Source organism: Moschus berezovskii, chromosome 6 (assembly GCF_049115385.1).
Source record: "Moschus berezovskii isolate FMDL1 chromosome 6, NW_MosBer_1.0, whole genome shotgun sequence".
NCBI lineage: Eukaryota > Metazoa > Chordata > Mammalia > Artiodactyla > Moschidae > Moschus > Moschus berezovskii.
In genome coordinates this window covers 53,698,618-53,723,322 of record NC_142465.1, presented here as the reverse complement: position 1 = coordinate 53,723,322, position 24,705 = coordinate 53,698,618, and the positions used below count along the sequence as shown (strand labels likewise).

Below are 24,705 nucleotides of genomic sequence, written 5' to 3'. Positions count from 1 at the left end.
AAATAAGAGATAATGTTATAAAAAGAGATTGGGAGAATACTGATGAAATAGTTTATATGGATTTTGCTACTCCTTTTGACAAAGTCTCTCATGGATTCTTTGAGAGAAAAGTTATAGTTGGTTTTTTTTTTTTTTTTTTTTTACTGCTCCATGACTTAGTTGTGGCATGCAAGATTTTTTTCTTTTTTTTTTTAGCTGTGACATGTGAACTCTTAGTTGCAGCATGTGGAATTTCATTCTCTGACCAGGGATCGAACTGAGGCCCCCTGCATTGGGAGCACAGAGTCTTAGGAACTAGATCACCAAGAAAATCTCTCTCTATAGTTTTATATATAGTTATTATATATAGAGGGCTTCCCTGGTGGCTCAGCAGTAAAGAATCTGACTGCAATGCAGGAGACCCAGGTTTGATTCCTGGGTTGGAAAGATTCCCTGGAAGAGGGCGTGGCAACCCACTCTAGTACTGTTGGCTAGAGAATCCCATGGACAGAGGAGTCTGGCAGGCTGTAGTTCATAGTGTCGCACAGAGTCAAATGTGACTGAAGCGACTAAGCAGCAGCAGCATTATATATAGAAAAGTTAGTTACATGCAATTACTAGACGAGTTTGGGAAAACCTCACCAAAAGCAGTTGTCAATAATTTACGGTTACTTGAGGGGAGCTTTCATGTGCCATGAGACTTCCCTTTTTCTATCAGTGATGAAATGGAAATCACATGGATGTGAATGCTTGTCCAATAGAAGGATACCATTTGATTAATTAGTGCTGTCAAAAATGAAACTGTCTGCCTTGCAAAATTGTGTGGGCCCGTAACTAGAAGTGTTCAAGCAGCACCCTTATGATCAAATGTTGGAGATGCTCTAGAGGGCAATCTTGCGTGGGAGGGAGGTTGAACTAAATTATGTTTAAATTCCTTTTTAACCTTAAGATACTATTTGTTTACTATACTTGACTCTAAGATAATTAGTAAAATTCCTTTCTTGAAATTGGTTGTAAATCTCTGATTTACACAGTTGGGTACCTAGAGCTTCTCAGGTACCCTGAGGACTGTGGTAGTATGTCATGTACCTTCATGGGATAAATATGTCTGCTGACAAGAGAGACCTTTAAGTAAGTGAGTGAATACATGTGAAATACTATAAGCTCACTTATTTCCGAAACACTGATTTATACTTTAAAGGGCTAACTAAAAGTAAATTATAGAGAGAGGAAGAGCAGGAAAAGAGCATGAATCCCAGTGGAGCCAGTGTTCTTTTTGGTCCAATGTCTTTAGCTGAGTGGCCCTTGAAGGAGCTTGGTAAGACCCCAGACCATTTACTCTGGGTCAGGATGGGACAGAGTAGGGCCAAAATGTACTCCTCTTTCTTTTCTTACACACTTGCTTCATGAGGCTGGGCCAAGGAGTTTTCTGATAACTTTTAATAAAATTAGCAGAAATAAAAGGTGACTCTTCAGCTAGACATCTCACTGATTGTCTCCAATGAGACATCTTCCTTCATTTGTAGTTCAGTTCAGTCGCTCAGTCGTGTCCGACTCTCTGCGACCCCATGAATCACAGCACGCCAGGCCTCCCTGTCCATCACCAACTCCCGGAGTTCACTCAAACTCAAAATTCCTAATATTATTAATTTCATCTTTTTTAATAGTGAAATTTATTTTTAATTGAAGGATATTTGCTCTACAGTATTGTATTGGTTTCTGCCAAACATCAGCATGAATCAGCCATAGGTATACCTGTATCCCTCTCTCTTGAACTTCCCTCCCAGTAATTCCATCTTTTAAACTTGAGTCCCAGTGATATGGGTTTGTTTATTGAGATATGATTGACATATATTCGTTTCAGGTGTACAACATAATGATTCGGTATTTGTATATATTGTGAAATGATCACAAAAGTCCAGTCAACATCCATCACCCTGCATAATTAAGACTTAAAAAAAATATTTATTTATTTTGCTGCACCAGATTTTAGTTGCAGCATGTGGTGTCTAGTTCCCTGACCATGGATCAAACCTCTACTGGCATTCTGTACTGTCAGTAAAGCAGCTTTTTGGGCAGTGAACTGCTGGCAGCCTTTGTGGCATCAAAGAGAGTGTATTCTGACCATGTTATTAATGAAATTATATGAAGTATTTCAGCCTTACAGAATGTATTAAAATAACATGACAAAACTTACCCATGACACAGTTTAAGAAATAAAACATTAACAACAGAGGTGAACACCCTCATGTACTCCTCTCTGATCCTGCTCCTCTCAGAGGTAACCACCATCCTGCACTTTTTCATAATGAGTTTCATGCCTTCACTTTTCAGATGAAGAAAAGGAGGCCCAGAGAGGGTGGGAACCAGCATAATCTCACATTCTGGATGAATGGGAGTCACAGGGTGCCTTCTGCTTCTTTCCAGGGGGAAACAGTTCACTGTCAGTACATTTGTGCTGCTTCTCAGCCATTTTGGTACACGGATCTTCCTGGACTTAGGGCGGGGTTACATGCAGATAAACGCATCATACGCTGAAAATGTATTTAATACACCTAACCAGCCCACTCCAGTGTTCTTGCCTGGAGAATCCCAGAGACGGCGGAGCCTGGTGGGCTACAGTCTATGGGGTCGCACAGAGTCGGACACGACTGAAGTGACTTAGCAGCAGCAGTAGCAACCTGCCAAACATAACAGTTCATCCTAGCCTGCCTTAAACATGCGCAGGACACTTATGTTAATCTATACTTGGGCAACATCATCTGACATGAAGCCTATTTTATAATGGAAAGTTGAATAACCCATATAATGTATTGAATGGTGAACTGCAAGTGAAAAACAGAACAGTTGTCTGGGTCCAGAATGGTTGTGAATGTTTGTTTCCCCGTGTGATCACTTGGCGGATGGGGAGCTTGATTGCCTAGTATCATGAGAGAGGATCTATGGCACATTGTAAGCCCAGGAAAAGATCGAAATTCAGAATTCAAAGAAGGGTTTCTACGGAATGCATATCACTTTTGCACCACCATAAAGAGGAAAAATCATTTAAGTTGAACTGTTGTGAGTCAGGGACTGTCTGTGAGAAGGTGATTTAGAGAGGACTTTTGTGGTCTTTATACACTTTGTAACTTTGCACAGTAAGCAATGGAAAATCAAAGGAATTGTAGCCAGCACTTCTGTGTTTGGAGTCTTGGGATGTTACACTAAGGTATAAGTGGATACCACGAAGTTTGGAAACAGTCAGATGTGCAGGCTGTTTAGAACCGAGATTTCAGTGGACTGTTCCAATGGTGGCTCTGAGCTGTGGGGTGAGACTGCAGCGCTAGGAAGCCCCTTTTAGAGCCCTCCTTTTTCTACCTGTGCAGAGATGAGGCATTTCCTAAACCTTCTGAACTGAAAAATACAACTTTAAAATATTTTCCTCGAAAAGTGTCATCAGGACATTGAATGGCTTCCTGGAAGGAATGAAAGTACATGTGACTAATATGCATCTTCTGATGAATAAGAGCCCAAAAGATTGAAGAAATATGTTTGGAGCAATTAAATTTTTATCAAATTAAGAGAACAAACAAGATGATTTTCTTCTCATTGGTAGAATGATAGATCATCTTAAAATTCTGGAGGAAGCACAGGTGCTTTTCCCATTTTTATTTATAGATTTTTTAACAGCCTATGCTTTACACCCTGTCACTTCCTTCTTTTTTTTTTCTTTAAAAATAACAGTGAACAATTTTCGCCTATAGCTCATTCACAGACATTTAAAAAGGTGGTATTTTTGGAGGAAGCTTGCAGGTGATCATGAGATCGTCCCCCAGATTTACTTTTATCTGGAAGGCTGACATTTAATGTCTATAAAAATCATCAAGGAAAGCTTTGAAAAATGAGCAGTACATATAAAGAAGATTGATGGGTTCTCTGGGAAAGAAGTAATAGGGAGCTATGAATTTCTGAATTAATCCATCTATCAAAGGAACAGGGGGATGTCAGACTGTCTCCATTTCCCCTGCTCCACTCCCACCCTGTGTTCACCAGTTGGAGTGCCCAGTCGCAGCTGGATTGATTTGAGGACTCACTATTGTTTTATTTTTTAATTTTTTTTATTCTATTGTCTTTCTCTAAGACAATATTGAAGTGGACTCTTTCCATCAGCTGTGTAAGGAGCAGTCTCTACCTCTTCAGACCCAAATCATAGAACTTTCATGTCTTCGCAGGATTGATAAAGTTGTTTAAGATCACAATTTCAGATGTGGTGTTTTTGTTCTTGTTTTCCAGACTGTTTATTCTATGGCTCCATTCCCTTTTCCACAATTGGCAGAGTTGAGGGAAAAATACACTTACAACATAACACCATTCCCTGCCACAGTTAAGCCCACCTCAGTTTCTGGGTAAGGTCTTTTTTTTTTCTTGTTATTTTCATGATGAAAGACTTAATATTTTGTTATTTATATTTATTAAACCTCATAAATACATTCAAAATAGCTTGGTGCTTAAAATCTGAATATCTCTTTCCCAAAGGCTTTGATTTAAATTCAGGAGTAAGATTTTTGAAAGTGTTACTTTTCAAAGAAGGTTGGGACATAAACTGAAAGGGCATTTAGCAATCCTACAACTTATTTAAAAATATCAAATATTAAAAATCTCAGTAATTTAAAAAGTGTAGCATTGGTGCCTGAAGAGACAGATGAGCTAATTTAAAATACTGTGGTGACCAGAAATTGACAAATATATGTACATAGGAATTTAATATATGAAAATGTACATTACAGTGAAAAGATACACTATTTAGTAAGTGGTGCTGGACCAATGAGACTCTATCTGAAAAGAAATAAAATAGAAGTCATACTTTATACCACATATCAGGATAAATTCTATATAGGTGAGAGAGTTAAGTGGAAAAAAATGAAATAATAAAATAAGCAGCAGAAAATATGGAAGGATGTCTTTACTTCTTTGCAATCGGGAAGGTCTTAATAACTGACTCAAAATTTAAAAAATAAAGGAAAAAATTAAGCACTTTAAAAATAATTTTCTGCTTGACTAAAACAAAAACAGAGCAAAAAATAAAAAAGCCTCCATAAGTAGACAAAAATATTTGTGGAAAAATATTTCTAACTGATTTCTGTAGTGTATAGAGTTCTTAGAAGTCTGTAAGAAAATGACCACCCACCTGAAAAATGATGAAAAGAGGGGAATAGGCAGTTTACATAAAAGGCAGCATCACTTAGACTCAGGGAAACGCAAAGTGAGATTGTGAGATTAAAGTGAGATTGAGATTCTGTTTTTTCACCCATCAGATTGACAAAAATTTAAAAGGTCGATGTGCTATCTGTCGATAATGCTATAGGGAAACAGACGCGCTTACACTTTGCTGATGAGAGGTTAATTACCATAGGATTTGGGGCAGGCAATTAGACAGTATTTCCCCAAATTATTAATGCACATATCCTTTGACCCAGCAGTTCTACCTTTCTGATTTATCCCACAAATATATTTGTATACATGCAAAACATAGTGTGTATAAGGTTAGTAACTGCAGTGATGTTTGTAATAGTATAATATTGGAAGCCACTCAACTGTGCATCATTAATAGCCTAGTCCATAACATGGGCTATATAGATACAGTACAGTACATGCATACATATGATTATGTATACATGCAGTATAGTGCAGCCGTTAGAAAGATGAGGAAGAAGCTCTGTGTGTGAATACAGAGACTCTTTTTTTCAGTTGAATAAAAGCAGGGTGCAGAAGAGTACACTCATATGTAGTTTGCTGATACTTATGAAAAAGAGGAGAAAAATAAGACTAGTCATATTTGCTTATTTAACTGATAACAAAGCTGAGGAATACATCAGAAATGAGTAACAGTGATCACCTATGGGGATTAGGTGAGGCAAGAACCAGGCAGAAGTTGGACAGGGATGAGAGATGGACTTTATATTGGGTTGGCCAAAAGGTTTGTTTGGGTTTTCCTGTAACATCTTGCAGAAAAACCAAATGAACTTTTTGGCTAACCTAATATATATATATATATATTTATAAATAAATAGCTATATATTAAAATGTGTATTATAAATATAATTATATAAATGTGTAATATAAATTATAACATATATGTATGTCATTTAAATCATGTGGGTATGTTACTTAAAAGTAATACTGCTATTTTTTTGAATATTCCTTTTTCTTTTGTTTTCCAAGACGACTTGGTAAGGTCAGAGACAGCGATGAAGAGAATGACCCAGATGATGAAGATGTTATTGCTAATGCAGTGGGTTGTCTCGGACCTTTCAGTGGACTCCTGGCACCTGAACTGCAGAAGTACCAGAAGCAAGTTAAAGGTAAAGAGGTGGCCTCTGTTAGATAATCACAGCGTGTTGGTTCAGTATAGGCAGGGTATTATTATTGTGGCCTATGATAAATAATATATTGTGGCCTATTGTTTCCTGAAATGATTACCACTGTTAAAGATCTTTACTAGAAGTATCTTCTCTGTTACTTTATCATTTAAGTGGATCTCTCTGTTATGTGTCACATACATCATACATATTTCTTTTTCTTTATGATTAGTTTTGCTTTCCACTCATCTGATTCAACTTTGTGTGCTCAGTTCCTTAGCACAGAGCCAGACATATAATAGATACTTACTATATTCTGTTTGAGTTTAATTTGATTCATTATAGACTGACTTCTTTTTTACTATAGAAATATTCTCTAAAGCCAAAACATTATGGTAGCCTCTATTTGAATTTCAGTGACCAGAAATGTATTATCTCATAGGACATTCTGCCAAATACCTCTGCTTAGCCCAAGGTTTCTAGATTTGAAAAGATAACTTCCACTTACCAGTTCTGGTTATCAATAGTTCTTCTGTTCAGAGCAAAACAGAACAAGTCTGCTCCCTCTTCTGCTGGATGTCTCTTGGATCTTGAGACCATATCCCCTAGAGCTTTCTCCATGTTCCAAGTTCAGAATTTCTTAAAGATATGTCTTCCAGAACTTTAACATTCTATAAATTCACCTCTAAATGTCCTGCAGTTTGGTAGTATTCCTCTTAAAAATGGTACTCTAAATTGAATGCTATGTTTATTTTTTCTTTGCAGAGAACAGACTTCCACAAGTCTGGACATTATCCATGCAATGAACTCTTTTGAAGCAGTTTGTTGTTCTCCCACTATGATCTTTCCTATCTTGGGTGGCAGTTCTTCCTTAGGACATTTAATTCTGCCTATTCTATTTTGAAGACCATTCTCCTTGCTGGAAGAGTACAGAAACAAAAGATGTTAGGCACCTCTGCATTGTCTCTGCCATCTGCTAGCTTTACATGCCTTTTCAAAGTCATGAGCTATTTTCTCATTTTTTGTTCTTCGTGCTTTGTTTGTTCATTTTGTTGTTGGTGTTTTGGTCATGGTAGCTTTAACCCTCAGCATGTTTTGTATTTTAACCTGCTTAATGTTCAGTTCATGTCATTTTGTGTGTGCGTCCTTGGTATGCACTTCCTTGTCATCTTTTGAAATGACTTAAAAAAAAAATCTGAACTCAACCAGGGTTCTATTGATTTTGTAATGTCTTCTTCCTTCTCTTTTGTTGCCTGAATTTTAGCTTTTGGTTTCTAGCCATGGGATCAATATATATTATAACTCTAACGTTTTGAATCTAACATTATAATGTATTAGTAACTCTAACATTTTTATAGTGTGGGTCTATGTTCCATTTTTCTACCCTGTTATTTTTTCTGTGCAACTGTGTACTCTGGTTTGACATGATAACTTTCTCCTAAATTTCATCATTAGTCTTTGTTGTTGGTTTTACTTTAGTTTAGATTAGCAGATCTCCTTTTAATTTTCTTCTCCTTAGAGAAGTATTTTCAATAAAAATATCAGATATTCAGTCTTTATCTGAATTACACTTTCAGCAGATGTTAGGATACTTAAAATTCCCTAATAATCTTTGTTTTTAAAGCTTGTCCCCAGGCTGGTTTTACATACTGTGTTAGAAAAATCTCAATTTATCTCCTTTTGCCTATGTGACATGGGAGTGTATTTTCACACAGAACTTATTTCTGTTTCTTGGCTTCCTTGGTGGCTCAGATGGTAAAGAATCTGCCTGCAATGTGGGAGACCCAGGTTCGATCCCTGGGTCAGGAAGATTCGCTGGAGAAGGAAATGGCAACCCACTCCAGTATTCTTGCCTGGGAAATCCCATGGACAGAGAAGCCTGGCGGGCAATGCAAAGACTCAGATACGACTGAGTGACTAACACTTTTCATTTTCATACTTGGATGTAGTCTCAAATTAAAGGGATAAATCTAGTTGGTGTCACAGGAGCAGAAACCACACCAGATATAACAAACATAACAAAGAGTCAGGAAATACTTATTAATAAAAATATTAATTTCTAGTGATACTGTGATCTGAAGTCTTGATAATCTTGTCTTGCTATTTTTAACTAAGGAAAAAACTCACTTTTAATGCCTGACTAAACCCTGCAAACGGTTGATTCCTTGAAATTCTCATGCAGTTATATGGAAATCTCTACGTTGACTTTAGACAGCTAGAGTTTATTTTTCTAAGGGAAGTTTAGAAAATGGCAGTGATTTTTATCTGGAAACAGCTGACCTTATGTCCATATAATGATCAAAGTGGTAATAAAATCAAACAGTGAATCCACACAGCTCATTTCAGATTACAGTCAGGCTAATAAGAAAATGAGAAAGTATTTTCAGGACCAAATAAAAACAAGTACTAGACACATTCTAGTGTACCTGGATTTTTTCTGTGGTTCAGAATTTCCTGGAGGTTAAGATACTACCCTGGGTTATATAGTGTCATCAATTCCTACTTAGTTCTGTTCTCCTCCAGTGACACCATCTCCTTGGCTCTCTTCCCTGGAATACAGAATCACATGGGGACCAGAGTCTGAGATCCAATAACATTGCAGAGCTGAGTCCAGGAGCGATCAATTCCTGCCGAAGTGAATACCATGCAGCTTTTAACAGTATGATGATGGAACGCATGACCACAGATATCAATGCACTGAAGCGGCAATATTCTCGGATTAAAAAGAAGCAGCAGCAGCAGGTTCATCAGGTGTATATCAGGGCAGGTAATGTACTTCTTTGAGTTAATTTCAGTATTTCTAGGATGGACTGGGAATTACTGCTTACTCTGACTCAATACCCATCAACACAGCTGGAAGGAGACAATAGCATCTTTACCCTTTCACTTTTTATTTTATCTTATCAGGCTCTAAAGAAGAAAAAGGTCCCAAGGACCAGACAGCTGATGGTATTGAACACCTCTTTGCTCTCTTTGCTTTTGGAGAAGGGTTTACAAATGATGAGAATGTTGCAAAGCCATGTAGTCCTTGGATCTGAGACATTTTGGAGCTCTTGCTTCTTAAGCTCCAGGCATTTGGAAGTGGAATTTAGTCATCTGTGTACTAGTAAATTAAGCTATTCTTCAGTCATTTAGATAGTAATATAGCAGATGTTATGATCAGAGGAAAAGGAAAAAGCCATTTCTGTGCCTGGCTGATGGGTTAGCAGTGTCTTGGGAGTCTGCTGAGAATAACACAATTGTACTGTAGTTGGAATTGCTCTTTTCCAAGGATTGTTAAGCTTCTTTTTTTTCCTTTAAATTCCTCTAATCTCAATGAACTATCTATTTTATTGTTTAATATATGCTGATTTGGGAATTGGTTTGTCTTATTCTAAGTGAAATCCTAATGAAAATGATGCCAGTCCAGAGTTAACCACGGTATAAATTTGACATGTTTTTAAGAGACTGGTGAGCTTGTGACTGTCTTGCACAAAAACTGAATTTACCTTTTACTTGTTGGGAAGAAGTAGGCAACTTCCTGAATCATTATAAAAATCTATCACAAAAGAAACTAAAAACAATAACACTTTAATTTTCAGAGCATTGGCACATACATGTCCTTATTTGTCCTTAGATCTACAAGGAAAGCAAGAACAGATGTTTTCATATCCTTGTGACAAATAAGGAAATGGTAATTCAGGAAGGCTTAGCAATTGTCTAGGATTATATAGCTATATTGAGTGGTCAGGCCAGGGCTGTAACCCCCATGTTTTGATTCTTTATGTAGTTCTGTTTGAACCACTTGCAAAAGCTTTGGATGGGATGTTGAACAGTTGCTTTTGGGTACTACATCAGCCCACTGTTTGTACTCTAGTCTGTGCTCTATGTACAGACATACAGAACTATGGTCTGTAGGTCAAATTCTGCTCAATGCCTGTTTTTATAAATACAGTTTTATTGGAACACAGGCATGCCCATTTGTCTGCATATTGTCTGTGATGGCTTTCACACTTCAGTAGCAAAAATATTTATAGCCTGGTCCTTTATAGGAAAAGTTTGCTGACCCCTACTCTAGATCATGGTTTCTGTGGTTATTTTTGAGAAATATTGCTGCTCAAGGGCAAAGTTCAAGAACATTGCTTCTCAGACTTTAGTGTGAATATGCATTGCTTGGGGATATGTTAAAATGAAGAATGTGCTTCCTGTAGCTGTGGGGTAGGGCTAAGATTATGCATATCCAATAAACCTTTAGGTGATGCCACTGCTGCTGGGTGAGGATTGCACGTTGAGTAGAAAGGTTTTGGAGATGGTATAGGTTAGGATTAGCAGTACAGGTGGAGAGAGTGAAATTCAGCTAGAGGCAGAAGTTCCCAGCTTCTGGGATGTCCCTGGTGGTCCAGTGTTTTACACTGCCAATGCAGGGGGCACAGGTTTGATCCCTGGTCAGGGAACTAAGATCCCACATGCTGCGTGGCGTGATCAAAACAAACAAAAATCCTCAGCTTCTGAGATTTAAAGAAAGGTGGTGAGGATGGTGACTGAGGTACCAGCTTTCTAGGTTAGGGAGGACAGGAAGTTAAGCATTTTAGTCCTAATAGATTCTGTTTTTATGAAGAAATTGGAGAAAAAGTTGTTTGCTTGGGAGTAAGTTGAAGGTTGTGTAGGAGCTTAAAGAAAGGAATGAAGATTTAGATTGAACACTGAAAGCAATGAGAGAGGGAAAGAAAGTTTGTTCAGTGCAATTGAGGACCTAAAAAAATAGGAAGTTATGAATTTAAGGAATATCAATCCACATAACTGTGTGACTCCCCCACCCCCTACCCCTAGCAGCTTTTAGCTCCCATTTTGGAAAAGAGAATGTGAATTGTGGCTCTAGAGTGGAGTTTTGTCAGACATGTGCAGTACAGCCACAGGGATGTTGAAACGTGGTTATTGATGAGGTGTGGTCCAAGGGATCAGCCTTGCGCCTAGCAGGGTGGTGGTGGTTTAAGGGAGCCGAAGAGACAGTGAGAGATTATGAGAAGACTGGGGGATCAAGGAATCGAAGTCTCTATGGTTCATTACCAAGAATAGTTACATCCAAGGTCTGAGAGCTAGAAGAGTCAAGAGAAGAATAGGAGAGTCCAGTATTTTTTCATGTGAGGCAGATCCAGGTGATGTTTAGGAAGGAGCTGGACAGGTTGAGGATGGGTCAGTCGCAGAAGCCATGAGGTATCTCAGGGAGGTAAGAGGACATAGGGTGAAGGGGAAACAGGTGCCAGAGTTTCACTGAAGACTGGACTGTGACCAGAGGTAGATAGAGCACAGAAGGGAGGACGAGCACAGCCACACGACCTGGGTGATGTCAGAAGGAAGGCTGCTCACACAAAGCTGGCAGGGTCTTTTTCTGCTACTTCTGCCTGCTGCTCTGTCCCTGGGTCCCTGGGGCTATGAGTGTGCAGACTTCATTGAAAACAGGTGCTTGGTCATAGCCACAGGAGGGAGACAGTATACTGTTAATAGTGTCTTCCAGGAGAACCCAATTTTGGGCGCTTTCCTGTTTTCAGTTTGCTCTCAGAGTCTGTTAAGGACACAGGAGTGGACCTGGGACCAGGTACTTGATGCCTGTGATGTCACTGCGTTTTTACCACCTCCTTATCACTTCGCTCATTCTGCTGTCTCTCACTTAATAACATGCAGTGTGTGGTTTTCCCACCTCTCAGATGCTGACAGCTGGTAATCCATATGGTCATAGTGTTTGACTTATTATTTAAACAAAAAAAAATTTTTTTTCCCAAAGATTTCCTAGACATATAACCTGGGAGGTTGCTTCTCAGAAACAAAGCTCTCTGTAGAAAACATCAGAGAGCCTGGACTCTATCTAACTGGTAATAAGGGGTCAGAGCCTGTTCCCTTTGTGTCCTCAGCCCCTTGTCTCCTCTGTACGAAGGGAGGGAATATGTACCCCAGGCTCAAGGACTGAATTCAGTTTCTGCTGCCTTTAGTTACATGACTCTGCCCTTACCTGGGAAATATGTGGGCAGGGGTGGGGACAGCCTGTGTTGACTCCTCTTCCAAGAGGGATGTTTTTCTCTGTGGTACCTTTCACATGACCTTTCAACCTTTCTTTCAGACAAAGGGCCGGTGACCAGCATTCTCCCGTCTCAGGTAAACAGCTCTCCAGTTATAAACCACCTTCTTTTAGGCAAGAAGATGAAAATGTCCAACAGAGCCGCCAAGAATGCTGTCATCCACATCCCTGGTCACACAGGAGGCAAAATATCACCCGTCCCCTATGAAGACCTTAGGACCAAGCTCAATTCTCCATGGCGAACCCACATCCGTGTCCACAAAAAGAACATGGCCAGGACGAAGAGCCAGCTGGGCTGCGGGGACATGGTCGGGCTGATAGAAGAGCAGAGTGAGGGCTCCAAGGCTCACACCCTGGGGGCAGCCAAGGCATCTCCCTCCGATTGTGCTGGGACAGCTCCAGGCGAAAGCGGCTGCTCCGACGGCAGCACAGGCAGGACCATCGAAGGGCGGTCTCCGGAGCCGGTGTTTGGGGATGCAGATGCCGATGTGTCTGAGGTCCAGGTGAAGATAGAAGCCTTGGAACTGACCCCAAGGGATGCTGCTGCTGAACCTGAGCCCAGGGTGCCTCCGCCCAGCCAGCGGCACTTCCCGGAGCCACCCAGTGCCCCGGGAGGAAACAAGATCCCCACCAAGGCTCCCCAAGGTGGTAGCCACCTGAAGACACCCATCTTTAGCCCCTTTCCCAGCGTCAAGCCACTGCGGAAGTCCACCGCTGCCAGGAATTTGGGATTATATGGTCCAACAGAAAGAACCCCAACCGTGCACTTTCCTCACATGAGCAGGAGCTTTAGCAAGTCCAGCAGTGGCAACAGCAGCACCAAGAAACGGTGACCTTCTCTCGGAAACTATCCACATTCACCTCTTCACGGTGGCAGGAGGGTTCCAGCTTGCTGGATGGCTCCAGATGAGCTCCCATTGTCCACTGAGAGTGAATCCATAGGTTCAGAGATGAGCAGTGGTCATTAAAAAATGGGAATTGGAAATTGTATAATTGGCGCTAGAATCGGGATGTCTTCTGATTACTGATACAGTGGGTTCTTGTGGCAAAATAAATATTGTGGTTTTAAAGTGTTTGCCCAACTTTCCCTGGTGAGCTGTTCAGAAAAGACTTTGTATCTAGACTGTTAACTCTTCTTCCTTCCCTCCTGTTCTGAGGGCCTTCAGGGTCCCAGTGACAACCCCCGAAACTTCCAGTTCTCTGGGTGTTATTAATACTCAAGCATGCACACACTAGCTGGCTAGAACAGAATCTGCAAAAAGAAAGTTAGTTTCTTAGTTGCAAATAAAAAACTTCCCAATTTCCCTCTTCATGCCCTATTTAGGGCAGCGGGGAAATGTTTGTATGTGTGAGTTTTCCTTCAGTAGTTTCGGCCAGTCTCAAAACTGGTTTTTATTCTTGTGCTGAAGTTCAGGAGAAAAATCTAGACAGCCTTTCCTTCACTTTCTGTTTCTACCTGCAAAATGAAAACCCTCATCTGTTGAAATGTAGGTTCATCACCGACTTGAAGATCTTATGCAGGGGTCCCAAAGGGGATATGCATTAAGCAATTGCCCAGAACAGCTTGCTGATTCCACTAACTTTCCCCCGAGCTCCTAAGGAGAGTGTAGGTCCTCAGTGGCGGGATCTCTGATGGGCTCTACACAGAGCTTGTCCAGCACCCTCCACCATGCAGCTCATTTACTGACCAGCTCTCCACTACAGACGCAGGAAGCCTCTGCTCAAAAGCCAGAACATAGTACCTGCAACTCTGTTACTTGAATTTTGTGCTTTTTTGGGGAGGTTGGAGTTCTTTGTTACTTGAACACTGCCTTTTCCTGGAGAAGGCCCCAGTACTTTCTAGCTCTCTCTCACCCCTTCCTCCTCAGAGACAGCACCTGTTATCTCCACTATGCAGATGGGAACCCTGAGCCACCCAGAGGTGAATAACCCTTCAGATACTCCAGGTAAATACTCTCGGTACTCAGTGTGTCTCAGCCACGTTTCCTCCAGTGCAATAGGCGGTTTTCATGCTCTTTGTACACAGATGCGTTGGCTACCTATGTTCTAGAAACCAAGACTTGGAAGCCATTCACTGCATTCTCTCCTGACTCAAAGAACCTTTCACCAGATGGTACAGAGTACTGTCATGGCATTTTGTAAAACCAGCTCTGACCTGCTTATCTGAAAAGGTAGTTTATTTAAAAAAAAAAACAACAACATTTCATGTAGCTGTCATTTTGGCTGGACAGAAGGCTCACTGCACAACCCCCTTTTCCCACCATCTTTAGAGACAGACTCAGCATTTTTATCCTCATCCCTGAAAGACCTCGACCAGGATGGCAGGCATTTTGATGATGCATACAGTATTCATTTGACCTCATTGGAGGATTGCTAATTCTGAAACCAAAACTATAGTTTAAGAAAGGAATTTTTTCCTATGGAGAGGCACTAATATTTAGAATAAAATAGAGAATGTGAATGTGTGGGCTTTTTTTGAACAGAAAACATGAGAATGATATATACAATGAGAAGAGTTATCCTTTTTGTGGTATTTTTACCCCTTAAAGAATTGAAGATGGAAAATCTGAGTAATAAGTTATTGCAGTTTGGGTCTTGAATTTGGTGCTCTCCAAAGTTAGCATGCAGCTTCTTAAAAAGCAGCCACACCCACAGCCTGTGTCTTGGGAAGAGTGTAGGTGGAGAGTCGGGATTACTTTGCATAAGAGACCATGTTTTCCAAAGTTAAGCCAGTGACACGATTTTCTTCCATCTGCTCAGACTTTCAGATAAGAATGATTCCACCTTGTATTCTTTTCTCCTCCCCCATCCCGAGTGAGTCAGAATAGTCCTGTTCCTCTGGAGGGATGTCTGATTTGAACAGAGAATTGTTTTTCCTCTCTTGAGTCAGTTTCCAGCTCCCCGAGGGGTCTGAGATTGGGGAGGTGGGTAATGAGGTAGAGAGTACTTACTGCAGTTTTTAGGCTTGTGCCATCGCTGTCTGCTACCTATGTTAGGGTTTGTAGCACATATTGTACCAGTTTCCTGCAGCTGGTCTTCCTGAGGAAAGGGTGGATGTGATGGCATGCAGTTGGGGATAAGTATTTGTTGATGATGAGGATAATAGTCTTCTGAGGTAAGAATGACCACATCAGGATTTCAAAACCCGACAAATTCCTGTTCAAGCACTCTGTCCTGTTAAAGTGCATGCATTGTACCATGTAATCACCATGTGAATTGGTCAATTTGTGAGCTTTGCCTACTTTAGAAAATAAAGAATCTGCAGTAGCCTGTAGCACATGGCATGTACGAAGACCAGTGTGGACTTTTTTCTTCCTTTGTATTGGACACTATGCCAGCACCAGAAGTACTTACCAAGTAGCGGTTTCTTTATTTGTAGATATGTCTGTACCCTGTCAGCACTATTCTGGGAGTCGATTCATGTCTCTGCACCTCAGTCCTCTTACAAAAGCCTCCAGCTAATCTAAACCTAGTTTGTGATGTCAACAATGGGGCTGTAACTGTTTGGAATATTGTATTCCCTCTTTTTGTCTCTCTTGTTCTGAAGAACTGTACTGATCACAAAAATATACGCATAAAGCTTCTCATTGTTGCAGCTGTTGTGGCGTTGTTTATCTGAGCGCCTGCCTAGAACGCTGTGTGACTCTCCCCACCCTCTTCTCTTTTCCTGTCAGCTTCCCCCCAGCCTCTCCCCTGTGAACCAAGGGAGCGGCCCAATAAACTCCAGTGACCCCAGTTTAATTGATAGGTTGCCAGGTGGCGTATGATCTGCCAGGAGCTTGGCAGAATGGTGGGTTCCTGAACATGAGTAAGAGAGTTTGCTCAAGAATGTGCGTACGTGTGTGTGAATGTATGTGTATAAAATGAATCTGTAGATCTGTCATTTTTCTTCGTTTTAATAAAATAGAGCAGTAAGAATGCAGTTCATCTTCCTGGTCTTATGGAATCTAGATGAATAGAGAACTGTGGTCAAGTGTACAGCTGCTGCCATCTCCCCGCATACAATCTCCCTTTACTCTTTCTGAGCTACTTGTTTTTTTTTTTTTTTGCTACATACAGCCATCATCTGAGGCAGCATTTTAAATATACTGTGTTTCCTTAGTAGAAAAATGACACGTGTGTTAAGAAAATTTGGAAAACAGAGCACAAGGGACCCTCGGTGTCCTGGAATGGATCTCTCCGCTGTTTTTATGTTTGCATGTATACACACACCACTGCCTACTGAAAGGTGTATTGAGAACACTAGTTGAAGCTTTGTTTTTAGCAAGTGCTCTTCTACAGCATCATTTCATTGACCAGTATTTCATCATGTGTTCATGCCAGAATTCACACAACAGCATTTTATTGTAAAAGAGATGTCTTTTTTTTTTTTTCCTTATTGAAGTGTAGTTGATTTACAATATTATGTTAGCTTCAGGTATATAATAATTAATTTGGTTGTACATATATCTGTATATTGTTTCTTTAGATTCTTTTCCATTATAGTTTAACATGAGATAGTGAATATAATTCCCTGTGCTATACAGTAAATCATTGTTTATCTGTTTTATATATGGTAGGGTGTATCTCGAACTGGTATTTTTTGGTTATAGATAGTACTGGGAAGATACTACCCTAACACTTATATCTTTGTGCACAGACCTAAGAATTTGCTTAGGGTATGTTCATTCAAATGGAGTTGCAAGGTCAGAAAATATGTGAATTTCTAAGATATATATAAATATATATATATTTATCTCTACCTCCAAATTGCTATACTTGAAGATTGAAGTAACGATAGAAGTACTCAACGAAAATGCCCTTTATTTTTTTTTGCCCCTAGGACCTCCAGAATTGATAGAAACAGTGATAATGGGCATTCATGTCTCATCCCTGACTTTTAAGAAAACCATTAAGTAGGATGTTTCCTGAGGTTCTTGGTAGGTATCTTTTAACAGGTTAAGGGAAGTACCTTTTATTCTTTGCTCACTAAGAGTGTTTTAAAAATCAACACATATTTAACTTTATCAAATGATCCCTAAATTGCATCCTTTGAAAAGGAAGTGATGCTTAAGACTTTGTATCTTGAACTTGAGAAAATAGTTATTACCAAGTTTCATCATAGCATATTAAGGTATTTTAGAGTTGGAAGTGATAGTGATGAAAGTCCTATGTGCAAATTTTCATTGCAATATTAAATTTACTAGAGGAAATTTGGAAATAATGTAAACATCTAAGAACATGGATAACAGTTGCATGAATTATGGTTCATTTACAAAATGGAAGTGAAAGGGCCCATGAGTGTTTGGACCATTGACGTGGTGGTTCTCTTATCTTCATGAGGCAGTTCAGGTGAAAATTTCAGCGAAATCTGTAATCGTAGAATCACGGGATACAGCTATGAATGGGAGGCCCTTACTGGATGATGGCTGAAACCAGAACCGTGCAATGTGGCTCTTCCACAGAGGCAGTCTGGGCTCAGTTAAACGGGGACTAAATGGAGATACATAGACAGTTGGGGTTGGTTCAGCTCCCATGAGGTTCCCTGCTGGCCATCTCCTGAAGCTGAGTCTACTTCTTTCCTGGTGTGCAGCTCTGATCAAACCCATTGACCTTTTTGCAAAGTCACTCTCCATCCCATTCTCTCCCTTCCTTCCAGCATGGGCAAGCCTTGTCTGACTGCTTCACCCTGCATCCCAGGGGCCTCAAGAGTCGTCTTCTTAAGATTAAAAAACTAGGAAGTTGACTGTTTCTTAATACTTTCTTTCTTTCTATATACTCCCATAACCCTTCTAGTTTTTCTTTAGGAAGTGCTGATCCTTGAGAAGGAGGTGGATCAATTGCCCTGTGGGGCCACTAGCTCTCTGGGTGGAAATAAGCTGATCCTTCAAACCCAGGTGTCTCCCAATCCCTGGAGAGTCTATAAATCTGGGTTGAAACAAAGCAAAGCAGCCACAGAACAAAAAACCTCTCCTAGGAAATTTGATACTGGACTATATTTGGCAACCACCGGTCAACCTATTTTAATGGTCTTTCAAATAGTCTCCCAGCCCACCCCAACTCTCTTTGTTGGTGTGACTACATATTGCTGCCAGAGTAATTCTTCTAAAATGAAAAACTGATCAGATAATTCCTCTGGTCAAAATCCTTCAGCTGGTTCCCATCTTCTGAAGGATATGTGTTGAAACCCTTATCTTAGCTTGATCTAGCCCATGGTCATTTTTTCAGCTTGTTTTCCCATTTTCCCATTCATTGCCGTCTGCAGTCTGTCATCAACAGCACAATAACGTCAACCCTTTTTTGAGATCTTATCTGCTAGGCACTGTACTAGCTCCTTTATCTATGTAATCTTGCTGGCATATTCCTCCTAAGAACCCCACAAACATATTATTCCTGTGTTAGCGATGATAAAAGTGGTGTGAGTGGTTGTATTCTTGACCACAGTCACCTCATGGTAACTGGCAGAGTCCTAATCCTTCTGACACCAGAGCCCAAGCTCTCTGTTTTGCACTGTCTGCACCATCTGAGACCTTTCCATACAGCAACTTGAAATGCCCTGAAAGCTTCTTACTCTCCCAACACCCTTGTAATTGTGTATTTATTAACCTCTTCCCTGAGCTCCCTCCTTGCTCCAGCCTGCTTGGAAAACACCCACCCACCCTTTTAGTCTTATCACACACATTAATAGCATCAGCTCCAACCCTTGCCGCTTTCCAATAGTATGATTTTGTGTGTGTTTCTTAACCTTCTCTTTCCACATCTGCACAATGAGGATAATAATTTCAATCTCACAAGGTTTGCTGTGGACTTCTGTGATTACTGCTGACCTAGAAGTAACATTCTTCCTTTGGCAGTAATGTCCTGGAGAGCTTTGTTCTCCTCTTACCACATACATCTCTGTGAGGCTGATGCCCTGGAGCACACAGTCCAAGCTAAGCCATTCAGCATTCTCCCTCTTCCCAGCCACGGTGTCTGACCCATGGTCAAGCACACAGACAAAGAATCTCAATTCCTGGGCTCTTGTTTTGAACTTGTGGGGAAAGCTGATTTGCTCATTTTTAGTGGATTTGATCTGAGCCACAGTCAGCTCCTGGTCTTGTTTTTGCTAACTGTATACAGCTTCTCCATCTTTGGTTGCAAAGAATATAATCAATCTGATTTCGGTGTTGACCATCTGGTGATGTCCATGTGTAGAGTCTTCTCTTGTGTTGTTGGAAGAGGGTGTTTGCTATGACCAGTGCATTCTCTTGACAAAACTCTATTAGCCTTTGCCCTGCTTCATTCCATGCTCCAAGGCCAAATTTGCCTGTTACTCCAGGTGTTTCTTGACTTCCTACTTTTGCATTCCAGTCCCCTATAATGAAAAGGACATCTTTTTTGGGTGTTAGGTCTAAAAGGTCTTGTAGGTCTTCATAGAACCGATTAACTTCGGCTTCTTCAGCATTACTGGTTGGGGCATAGGCTTGGATTACTGTAATATTGAATGGTTTGCCTTGGAAACGAACAGAAATCATTCTGTCGTTTTTAAGATTGCATCCAAGTACTGCATTTCGGACTCTTTTGTTGACCATGATGGCTACTCCATTTCTTCTAAGGGATTCCTGCCCACAGTAGTAGATATAATGGTCATCCGAGTTAAATTCATCCATTCCAGTCCATTTTAATTCACTGATTCCTAGAATGTCGACGTTCACTCTTGCCATCTCCTGTTTGACCACTTCCAATTTGCTTTGATTCATGGACCTAACATTCCAGGTTCCTATGCAATATTGCTCTTTACAGCACCGGACCTTGCTTCTATCACCAGTCACATCCACAACTGGGTATTGGTTTTCCTTTTGCTCCATCCCTTTATTCCTTCTAGAGTTATTTCTCCACTGAGCTCCAGTAGCATACTGGGCCCCTACCGACCTGGGGAATTCCTCATTCAGTATCCTATCATTTTGCCCTTTGATTTTGTTCATGGGGTTCTCAAGGCAAGTATACTGAAGTGGTTTGAGACATGGGTTTGAGTGAACTCCTGGAGTTGGTGATGGACAGGGAGGCCTGGCGTGCTGTGATTCATGGGGTCGCGGAGAGTCAGACACGACTGAGCGACTGAACTGAACTGAAGTGGATTTGAACCTGGAAGGAAAAAGCCAAGGAGTTGCTGCTAGCAACCATCTCGTAACATCTCCCCATCCAGGGAGAAATTCTTGGAGGAGTGAATCGAGACTGAGCAAGCAGAGCTGAGAAACAGAAATCTGGCCCTTTTCATATCAGAGACCCCTGGATCAGACTATACCTGAAGCAAAATTAATCTCACTACACCATTTATTACATCAGCCAACCTTCCAGTTTTTGGTTTTAACATGTTTGGTCAGGTTTTTTTATCATTCATATTAAAACCCTGTTAATTGGAGTAGACATTTTATGAGGATAACAAGTTAAAAGGCAAAATAGTAGGTACCATGACTAACAAGAAGCTAATAGTTTTAGTTGACAGTGACTCAGACATCTCCTGAGCTCTCTCTATTATTTCTGGCTCTGTCCTCCCCATCCTAATAATAGATAGTGTAAGTTGGTGACAGGAAGTGTGGCTCTTGTTTTATGAATGGGGTTCTTTCCTCCAACCTTTGAATCTTCTTTGGGCTTGTATCTCCTTGTAGCGCAAGGAGAGGTGATCCTGAGTATGAAACAGTTTTCCACCAATTTCACCTCTCATTCCAGCCCCATCGTTGTTCACAGCTGAGTCCTGTGGAGAGCAAAATAACTGTGAGCAAGTCACAAAAGGGTTGTTTTAACGTAATTCCATAAAAGCTGGGAGTCCAGGCAGCCTGTGTGTGGAACTACCTTCCCCGGGTGTGATGGAAACCAAGGGCATCTCCCCCTGCTCCCTCAGGAGCCTGTTCAGCTGTCTCGCAGAGAAGGCTCTGGAGCAGCTCTGATGGCATCTGTTGGGCAGTAGCAGGGCTGGATGGGGGTGGGTGGGCCTCTTAGAGACCTGCAGCATCCGCTGGGAGCACCCACTAGGAGCACACCTTCTGGGAAAAAAAGAGCACCTTGTGTGGATTTCAAGAAAACATTGCCTGGTGTTAAGCGGATGGAAAGATCTTATAGCCACTGCCTCAAAATATGTGAGAACAATGGTTCTTTAAAAATTTAAATTAATTTTTATTGCAGTATATTTGTTGTGTTGGCTTCTACTGCATGACAAAATGAATCAGCTGTACATATAGGTATATCCCCTCCTTTTTGGAGTTCCCTCCCATTTAAGTGACCACAGAGCATTACGTAGAGTTCCCTGTGCTATACAGTAGATTCCCAACAGTTGTCTACTTTTGCATAGTATCAATAGTGTATACGTATTAATTCCAATCTCCTAGTTCCTTCCACCTGACCCCTTTCCCTCTTGGTATCCACACATTTACAGAACAGTGGTTTGAGTCATTGTTACAGGGACCCCATGTGGACCAAAAATTTGCTGAGTCTGTGAAAAGTCAGGTTACATATAACCTGTATCACACATATGTGCTAAATTCCACAAATGTATATGCAACAGAACCTGCTGCTGCTGCTGCTAAGTCGCTTCAGTCGAGTCCAACTCTGTGCGGCCCCATAGACAGCAGCCCACCAGGCTCCACCATCCCTGGGATTCTCCAGACAAGAACACTGGAGTGGGTTGCCATTTCCTTTGCCAATGCGTGAAAGTGAAGTCACTCAGTCGTGTCCAACCCTTTGCGACCCCATGGACCGCAGCCTACCAGGCTCTTCCATCCATGGGATTCTCCAGGCAAGAGTACTGGAGTGGGTTGCCATTGCCCTCTCTGCAACAGAACCTAGCCGATGGTGAAAAGCTTTAAAGTGTTTTTTGTTTCTTTTTTTGCACATGGAGCTAGGGACTGGAGTTTCTAGTGCATTTTTCAAGTGGGAAACAAATCACAGAGTCATGGAGTTATTTAACAAAAATGTTTGCATCAGAATAATGAAATCACTAAATGTCAGCCCCAGAGAAAATAGAGCTCAGTTTTAAATTTTTACTTCCTTATTTATTTAAAGTGGTGTATATTTGCTTTACAACGTTGTGTTAGCTTCTGCTGTGCAACAATGAGTCAGCTCTATGTATACATATATCCCCTCCCTCTCGACCTCCCCCCACCCCATCCCACCCATCTAGGTCATCTCAGAGCGCAGAGTTAAGCTCCCCATGCTAAACAGCATCTTCTCACTAGCTAGCTATCTTACACATGGTATATATTTTACACAATGTATATATGTAAATACTCTCTCCACGTAAACTTTCATTTTAAATAAGTAATATTTGCACATGTTGAAAATTCAAAATGTACAAAAAGCATATGGTAAAAACTAAGTCTCCCTTCATACCCTGTCTCTTAGCCAGCAGTTTCCCTATTTACTGGAAACCACTGCTACTGCTTTGTTGCATCTCCTTCCAGAGAGATTTTATGCATATTCAAGTACTTTCATACACACATTTGCATAGGTAGTGGCATAACCTTCTGAACCCTTCTTTTTCACTTAATGTATCACAGAAGTGTTTCCATAAGAGTGCAGGTAGCAACCTCAGCCTTTTTTTTTTCTTTTTATTGCTGCTTTCAACTTAATGCACACAGTGAATTTACCCTTTTGGCCTTTGTTAGATAATTTGATTGCTTACAGTTCCATACCTGTACTAAGCAGGTGGTGTGAGTGGTAAAGAACCTGCCTGCCAATGCAGAAGACATAGAGATGCAGGTTTGATCCCTAGGTCAGGAAGATCCCTTGGAGGGGGAAATGGCAACTCACTCCATTATTCTTGCCTAGGAAATCCCATGGACAGAGGAGCCTGGCTGGCTGCAGTCCAGGCATGGTGTCACAAAGAGTAGGACACGACTGAAGCAAATTAGCACTTAGTTCCTTACCTATGAGTATACATATCCTTGTACATGTGTTGTTATATTACAAGCAAGCAAGTTTAGCTATAGGGTAAGTTCCTAGATATGGAATTATCTGGTAACTGTGTGCATTTTAGGTTCTGATAAAGTTGCAAATTACTCTTTATAATTGTTCTGTATATAAATTTTGACTTCCACTGGAGATGTGTGAAAATGCCCAATTTCTCCTACCCTCATATTACTCACTATCTTATCAAATCTTTTTATCAGGTATTTAATGTGCATTTAAAAACATGCATGAAGTTAACATTCATTTAAAAGTTCTTTATATGTTGTTTGTTCATAGCATTTGCTCAATTTTGGTCTTTTTTTCCATATTGATACCAGTTCTTTTTTTAAAAAAATAAAATATAATTTTATTCTAAATGTGGACAATTTGCATATGTTTTAATTGTATTTTAAAAAGCTACTTATATTGGGGTATAGCCAATTAACAACATTGTGATAGTTACAGGTGCACAGCAGAGTGACTCAGCCATACATAAACATGTATTCATTCTCGTCCAAATTCCCTTCCATCCAGGTTGCAACATAACGGACAGAGTTCCCTGTGCTATATAACAGTTAGTTGTATGGTTAGTTGATAGTTAGTTGATATAACTATTGATATACTACTGATACTATTGATATACAATAGTTAGTTGATGGTTATTCATTTTAAATATAGCAGGATGTGTGTATGTGCTGTCGTGTCTGACTCTTTGTGACCCCATGGACACATCGACCCTATCTGACTCTTTGTGACCCCGTGGAGCCTGCCAGGCTCCTCTGTCCGTGGGATTTCCCAGACAAGAATACTGGAGTGGGTTGCCATTTCCCCCTCCAAGGGATCTTCCTGACTCAGGGATTGAACCCATGTCTCTAGCATCTTCTGCATTGGCAGGAGGATTCTTTACTACTGTGCCACCTGGGAAGCCCAAATATAGCAGGATATCAGTTCTTTATATAAGAAGAATGTCCTTGTCTGTTATATGAGTTGTGATATTTTTCTTATTTTGCTGATTATCTTTAAATTTGTTTATATTAATTTTTTGACATATATTTAGAAACTTTTTTTTTTCAAATTCACCTGGATTTTGTGTGATATTTAGAAGGGCCTTCTCCACATCTTGTGATTATTTGAAAAGTCTCTCTTTTTTCTTCTACTACTTTTATGGGCTTCATTTTCATAATTAAATCTTTAAATTGAAGTATAGCTGATTTACAATGTTATCTTAGTTTCTGGTGTACAGCAAAGTGATTCAGTTACACATATACTTTTTCAAGTATTTTCTATTATGGTTTATTACAGGATATCTAATATGGTTCCTTGTATAATAACAAAGCTATACCGGACCTTGTTTATCTTTATATATGTATATATATATATATATATAGTAGCTTGTATGTGCTAATTCAAAGATCCTAATTTATCCCTACCTCA

At 40.4% G+C, this 24,705-nt stretch overlaps 1 protein-coding gene across 6 annotated transcripts in view; it reads left to right on the top strand.

Annotated features, from left to right (window-relative positions):
- The window catches only part of TBC1D30 (TBC1 domain family member 30), a 94,112-nt gene extending 77,739 nt beyond the window's left edge, over positions 1-16,373 (top strand). For 2 of the 6 annotated variants that reach the window (XM_088837056.1, XM_088837058.1), the window contains 5 exons: positions 4,252-4,364; positions 6,181-6,320; positions 8,878-9,084; positions 9,225-9,266; positions 12,412-16,373. In XM_088837056.1, the coding sequence (XP_088693182.1) occupies positions 4,252-4,364; positions 6,181-6,320; positions 8,878-9,084; positions 9,225-9,266; positions 12,412-13,202 (1,293 nt within the window). In that variant the 3' untranslated portion in view covers positions 13,203-16,373. The remainder of the gene's footprint in view (positions 1-4,251; positions 4,365-6,180; positions 6,321-8,877; positions 9,085-9,224; positions 9,267-12,411) is intronic. The other 4 variants (XM_088837057.1, XM_088837059.1, XM_055395008.2 and 1 more) reach the window with 2 other exon arrangements.
- The last annotated feature ends 8,332 nt before the right edge of the window (positions 16,374-24,705 follow it).